The sequence below is a fragment of the Limulus polyphemus genome, unplaced genomic scaffold (genome assembly GCF_000517525.1).
Source record: "Limulus polyphemus unplaced genomic scaffold, Limulus_polyphemus-2.1.2 Scaffold11991, whole genome shotgun sequence".
In the NCBI taxonomy this organism is placed as follows: Eukaryota; Metazoa; Arthropoda; class Merostomata; order Xiphosura; family Limulidae; genus Limulus; species Limulus polyphemus.
In genome coordinates this window covers 5,097-12,466 of record NW_013677601.1, presented here as the reverse complement: position 1 = coordinate 12,466, position 7,370 = coordinate 5,097, and the positions used below count along the sequence as shown (strand labels likewise).

Genomic DNA, 7,370 nt, shown 5'->3' with positions numbered 1-7,370 from the left:
CCTTCTAGGTTGCATTGGTAGCCGTGTCATTCTTTCTTCCGGGAATTTGTACATCTGAAGACTTGTGTGGAGTGAAACCCTACTTCTTACTCATCTATTGCCATGTGATTCTTTGGTTCTTCTTCTTCCTGGGAGACCTTTACTTACGCTATTATCACAATGTTCTGTATTGTTTTGGCCACATTCATTTCTATCAGGCCACCAAGTTTTTAAGGAGAATTGTGTTATATGTTTATTCAACAGGTAGGTCTTTCTGTATATTTTAAAGACAGAACCTTAATAACAGAAAATTGGGGTTTAGTAACTAATGTCCGAAAGATGACATACGTTAAAGCATACTTGATTTTACATGTTGTGGCACTAAGAAGTTTGTTTTATCTGTTTTTATTTTGTACACGTATTTCTTCCAAATTTTAGTTCTGTTGCCACAAAGTAGACAAGTATTATAAGTAAAAGTATCTCATCAACATTGTCACGATACAAATACTGAATACCAATTTTTTCCTTTTTTTTTTTTAAGCTTTTAAAGAAATAATGAATTATTAGTTTCTACTTTTATTTAAATTAAATTTCTAATGTATGGCAAAAAAGTTTATTGTAAGTAAAGTATAGTGTAGAAGCAGGGTTTGAATCAGTAGCTTGATACCGAAGTTAGAGTGGATGTCAGGGGAGAAAAGAGATCTTAAAGTTAAATACGTAAGTTGATTTCACTTTCTTTGTCTGTGTCGAGTAACTTGGCTGGGAACAGATGTAATTTTTCAGTTTGACCTTTGTTGAACCCGGTTTGTCCGCAGATTGTCTTTGAGAGAGCATTCGACCTTGCGTCACAGATTATCATGGGATCTGATAATCGAAATAAACTGTAGTGAAACACGGTCATTGAAGATTAGCATTACAGGATACATCTGAGTTTAGAGCTAACATTAACGTGTTTGGTTGGGGCGTTATACAGTATAGTTACCCTATTCGATTCTCTTGTACCCACTGTAGGAAACGTGAAACAGAATATTTAATTGGCTCAGGAATGATTACTCAGGAAGTTGTGGCGATTCATTTAAATGGGAGGTATTAGTCTTTCACCAACTTGGACGTACCATTTCAGATGTAAAACATACCGGACAAACCCAATAGATACTATTTGTTGTTGTTGTTGTTATTCGGTGTGATGATTTGGAAACCGGGTATAATGCTACGCATACCAAATTGACACAATGTCAGCATTAAAAAAAAAGAAAGAAAGAATTTAGGTAAAATACAAAATAATTCATAAATATCCAAAACTTTCTTTTACACATGCTTTCTATACATCCAGAATAGTACGAATCACCTCACTGCAAGACTGTAAAATCATGAAGACCATGCTTGTTTTTTCATAACACAGATCTGTCACAAATTGAACTTTCTTCAAACAATAAGACTGGCCACCTCCCCCGTTCAATCAAATTTTCAACCTGTGCAATCGCTACCAACATTTCTTTTTTAAAGGTTGTGAACAATTCAGAAGGAGAAAGTGCACTCAAAAATACTTTCCAACACCCTAATACAGAAACGGTTTACCAATTTCTTTACAGCATTCCTCCAATTATGGTTAACAATAACAAAATATGTTAGATACGAAATCCTATAAACTACAGGTCATGTATATAAAACAATACAGACAAAAGGTATAAAACATATTAATTTTGATGAAGAATTACTCGATCCTTTAACTCTTTCTAAAGATTTGCATGTTTGTGTATCTACTTTTTCAGGAAACAGTGTTCTTCTGTTGGTAGTGACTGTGGTTCAAGACAAGTGTCCAAACCTACATGACTGCTTCTCGTTTCTGTCTCTAAAGCCTATACATTTTATCCAAATCCTGGTGTGCGTCGAAGCAGTGATAGCATTCGTGTGCCTGGTTCAGTACTTGGGTATGTATCTTTTTTAAGAAGGGGAAAATGCTCTTAATACGTAGTGTAGAAGAAGATCGTTTCCACCGAAGTTAAGTCGAAAGTGCACCGTTTAATATCGTAAAGACAAATTTGTGTAAAATGGATTAGTTGGTAGATAATTGGATGGGGCAGTCTATACGACGGGTTTTGAGTGGAAGTACATTAAAGTTAGGAGTCCAGGGTTTTGTTAACTTTTGATAAGTGGGTGTTGATTTTTTTATTTTCAGTTATCACATTGAAGTTTGCGAAAAGTACGAAAGTTCCAGATGTTCAGCAACAAGAGAATCTGATCAATAGCCTGCAATTTGAAGAAAGCCCTTCAGAAGTTGGATACATGTAAGTGAACAAGCAGTGATAAGCTAGGGACTTGCATATGTGATACAATAAACAATCATAGCTGTTAAACAGGTTCAACTACTATATATACATGGAAAGGTTCGTATTAGTAATTACTAGCCAGCATTGTACCAGAGTTGGAGATAACAAGAACCTTTTCATGGTGACACTTGCATATAAAATTGTCAAACACTGCAATAATTTGTCATTTCAAATCCTTACTGCAATGATACGGTATTATAATCAAAATAAATAACCTTATCTAATGATTAATGTTCAACTTTATCTTCAAAACTTCACCGTTTCAATCACACAAGCAAAACCTGGGAAAAACTAAGTACGTACACAGAATTTATTACTAAAGTGAAATACAATAAGATAAAATCTACCCCACCTTTTAATTTCATATTTATTGAATGCTTCAAAACAGTACGTCTGTTTTTTTTTTTGCAGTACCAGTACCTTTATACATTCTACTTGTATCTTGTCTTCCGTTCTGGTAATACCCGGGGACTCTCTCAAATCCATCAAACAAATCAATCTTTCTTAAATCTCTGCAGGGATGATGAATTTGCTCAGACACTGTCTTATCATCTGGTAACCAAGTGCTATGGATGAAATGTTGGCAACAAGAATTAGGTGAACTGCAAAGCAGGACAAAATATATCAGACGTCAAAGCCGACGATGCACTTTGTATTCTGTACACTGTGCATCCAAACAATTTTAAATGCTTTTACCTCCACCTGCGTGAGGTCAAAGGTCTGATATCATTTGAGGACACTCTACCAGACACCAATGTGGCAGTCGACCACTCAACAGAATTTCTCAGCTCTGCAACCACCAGGTGTGCCTCTACACAATCTTCACCTCGAGGCTGGTGCACCCATCCTGCTTCTCAGGAATCTGGACTCACCCACGCATTGCAATGGAATGTGATTGGCTGTCAAAAAAACTCCTGCTGCATTTCATTGCAGCTACCATGTTGACAGGATGTTTTCATTCCACAGATTCCAATAATCTTCTTTCACCTGCCATTTCAATTTAAAAGGCTCCAGTTCCCTGTCTGCCTCAGCTTTGTCTCAAAGTTGTCAGCCTCAACCTACAAAGCCCATGTTTTTCTCGTGGCCAACTCTATGTTTGTTATTTATGGGTGACAATGCAAAGCAAGCCTAACGATGAACGTGAGTGGCACTTTAAAGTGCCCACAACATCCTGGCTGGTGAACAACGTGGCAGTTGAAACATTGCGTTGCAACTTGGGAACAACTACCTCCACACAAGACGATGTTTTTCTATCACATCTCCCAATGTAAAGATCTCCTCCACCAATTCGCTGTGGACGCGTAAATGAAACTTGAAGCAGAAAAACTACAACAACTCTGAGTTAAAAACTATGATGCCGTGAAGAATGATGGGTATGCTGCAAATGTTGACCAATAGGTCATCTTGCCTTTTAGTTTCACGGGTGGTCCTCACTACTTGCATCAAAACCGTGACAGGTGTGCAAAATTATGGTCGTCCTCATCTTTTCATCACCTTTACTTGCAACCCAGCTTGAGAGCAAGTGGCTATTGAACGCCATCATTTTCTGGCAAGAGTATTCCCACAAAACGTATGGGTATTGATGAATCTCGTCAACAAGGGGAAGATTTTTGGCTAAAGAATGCCCTACTACATGTTCACTTTCTGCTTTGGCTTCATCAGTGCTGAACTTCCAGACCACAGATTTACACACTTCTGTTCAGCACTGTCGCAACACAGATGGTGCATGGTTACCATACAAGCATCAATCCAAACTCACAACGTATGAAATATAACAAATGCACAAAAAGGTATCCACGAGAACTCCTCAAAAGGGACACAGACTTGATACCCACTTTATCGTCAAGGAAAGCCAGAAGATGGTCGATTCACAAAAAACATCAAACTTCACGATTCTCATGTTGAGTACTACCTAGATTTGGAAGAATTGAAAATGTTTATTTGGTATTGGCTGCACGAGTTGTATCATCTAATGTTTCTTTGGAAACGACTTGCATTTGGAGTGTTTCCTATCTTTCATTTGGGGCAGTTGCTGCAAGTGATAGGTTGTAAGATAGTAAATTGAATTTAATTAATTTAGTTTATCTATGAATTTTTAGTTTCATTAAAATGCTAACTCACCTTCTACATAATGATTTGTATTTTGAGTAAATATGTGTGTGTGTATGATGAAACTGAAACCAGTTTCTCTAATCATATTAGGGTGTACTCTCCTGACCTACTCTCTGAATAAATACCCTGCCAGAAGCTTCACTAACAGAGAGAGTCATGAGATAGTTATTGTTGTTTGAATATTGTAATTGCTGTATTTTTCTTTCTGGTTCCATTATTATTGATGAATTATTTATTAATATTGGTGTGAAGTACTGGCCAGGAACTTGTTTATTAACTGGGTTGAATTTATTTCTAAATGTTGTTATCTATATAAGTACTTTGGAGGATGTGGATGTTCATTAGGTCCAAGCGGGGGTACATTCAGTTTTTACCACTACCTCAGCAAATTTAGCACAAAGGTTTATTGAAAGTTTGCGGTTTCAAATTTTGTGTTTTGCCGTTACGTATTAGGGAAGCAACTTTTCGTGCCCTAAGATAACCTTTTGATTAATTATGAATTTACATAACTTTCATCCAGAGGACGAGTATTCCAGCTAGTTGTGTATAAATTGTGTTTTTGTTGTTGAACCTCGTTGTAGTGGCACGTTCATTTTAGACAGTTTCAAGAGGAGAATCATAATTAAAGCCTGGAAGGTAGAATTGGTCTGAGGGTCGTGGGTGAGCTGTATAATGTAACAGTCAATCCCACTATTCGTTGGTAAAAAGAGTAGCCCAAGAGATAGCAGTGATGACTAGTCCCTTTAGTCTTTCACTGCCAAATTAGGGATAGTCATCGTGAAATTCACTTCAAACCAAAACCAATCGAAGTCATATAGACACGTTTTGATAAATATCACTGTTAAGAGAAACTATTTAGTGTTGGGTGATCATCGAATATGGAGAGGCCTTCTTTAATAATGAGTTTGTGTGGTTCGGGGGTTTTATGGTTTTCTAAAAGTATGGGATGATAGTTATTCCCATTTGGGGATCAAATACAAGACTCTAGTGGATTAGTTAGCTTGTATCCGTATTTGTAGGTGACGTGTAGTTTTAGAGCTACCGCGAATGGGTAGAGCGTAGCTTACCTTGTGGGTAAAATGTTTTGATATTTGGGTTCAAGGCAGAAGAAGGTTATGTTTGAAGGAGTCTGATACGAGACTGTCGAAACGAGTGTATAACTAGATGTGGCAATGAGAGAGTATTTAGGTATTGTAACGTAGAAATGTATGACGAACATACCTTGTACGTAATAGTGGTTTGTTGTAATAATGTAGAAACGTATTTGTGAGGATCAGACGTAGAGTTGATGCCATCGCCGCTCCATCCATCTGGTCATAAAGATGACCACTAAAAACAAAGTGATTGTCCTCGAGGGGTGAATTTACGAAGGTGTTGGAATATTTTTTTGGTAGGGATTAACTGTTTATTAATTATTTGTTGAATATATGAAAGTTGGCCATAACGAATTTTTAAAAGTCAATTCGTTCTTAGTGACCTCAATGCACGTACAAGATATTTAGCAAGTTTGTCGGCGTGGGAACCAAAAGGTGAAAGGTGTAGGATAAAATTGTGTAAAAAGTGGTGATAGAGACGAGTGTGTGGCAATATTCATTGGAGCTGTTTGTCATGCTGGAGAGTAAGCTTAAGCCAATCATTTACATTTTGGAGACGTAATCACATTACTTTTAAGGTAGAAAACCGAATAATAGAAGGAGAATGGCATACGTGTAAGTTTAGTTTAAGGATGGGTCAAGAAAAAATTGAAATCTTTTGTTAGAGCATCTTGACATTGAAGACTAGGATTAAAAATAACGTTACGTGGACTTTTTGTTATTAGCAAATTTTCAAAGCTCGACATCACGATGGGTTTGGGGGTTGAGATTGGTGAGACGATGCACGAAATATACTTGTTAAGTTGCCGTTTTTGTTTCAATTATTTTACCAGCAGCTTTGTTTAATAACAAAGTCAATATGAATGGAGACCTTCAGAAGTTTGCGAAGAAGGATTTGAAAAGTACGAAACACGTGGATAAGGAACGTTTTTTTTTTATTTATCTAAAGATACTGTGTATGACGCACGTTTTTATCGTATATTCTATTATATTTTTTACCGATTGAATACTCGTTGAATGTTATTGTTTTTTTGTGGTTCGAATTGAAGTTTATGAATTTGCCATGAAGAAATAAAACCATCAGAATTGTATTAGTCTGCGTGTAAAGTTTGAGGTTCTTTGCTCCGGGAGCTTACACAAGTCTGTATAGATTAGATATGTCAGTGTTTACGGTTTTTAGGATGCGAATACATTTTAGGAAATTGTTTGTATTTTACAGTACTCACGATTACAAGGAGGAACTTGTAGAAAAACAAGCAGATCTGATATGTTATCTACGAAAACACAGTGCAGAACTTAAGCAAGAGATGGTGAAGTTAAAGGCAAGATTAGAGTCCTAAACGTACCTGTTCTAGTAAGTAACGGTAGAAATATACTCGTGAAGTTTGTTATTATATATGTCATCACCTGTATGATTTAGTCTTTGTTTTTTGTCAAGTAAATCAAGTGATACAAGTAGGTTTTGGAATTGTTTGATGTTCGAGTGAACGTAGACATAACACGTTTTTCCTAACCAAAGAAAGCTTCGAGAGGTAGAGAGAAGAAGAATAATCAGATGCAAAGTTATTGGTTTTGTAAATTTTAGTAGAACGTTAAAACAGATTAAAGATGTTGTTTTATTAAATAAATACAATCTGAAAACTAGTTTATTGTCTGTTTTAAGGATTAAATTGAGCCCATAGTTATAGGTAGGTTGTGATACAAATTAGGCTAACTGGATTGTATTATTTGTATATAATTAAAGATAACCTTTATTACTTTTACAGTAATAGTGTTGACAAAAGGTTACTGGTATTTGTTAAAGTTGAGGAACTGTGAAAGATAAGAAGGTTATAGGCTATTAATAATGGTTGGA

The 7,370-nt window shown here is 36.2% G+C and overlaps 1 protein-coding gene across 1 annotated transcript; it reads left to right on the top strand.

Annotated features, from left to right (window-relative positions):
- Positions 1–8: 8 nt before the first annotated feature.
- LOC106476889 (transmembrane protein 192-like) lies at positions 9–6,973 on the top strand (the record flags this gene model as incomplete). The annotated part of the gene is made up of 4 exons (XM_013937506.2): positions 9–243; positions 1,752–1,910; positions 2,159–2,267; positions 6,735–6,973. Coding segments are annotated over 4 exons (624 nt in total), but the record flags the coding sequence as incomplete, so codon positions are not given.
- Between the last annotated feature and the right edge of the window lie 397 nt (positions 6,974–7,370).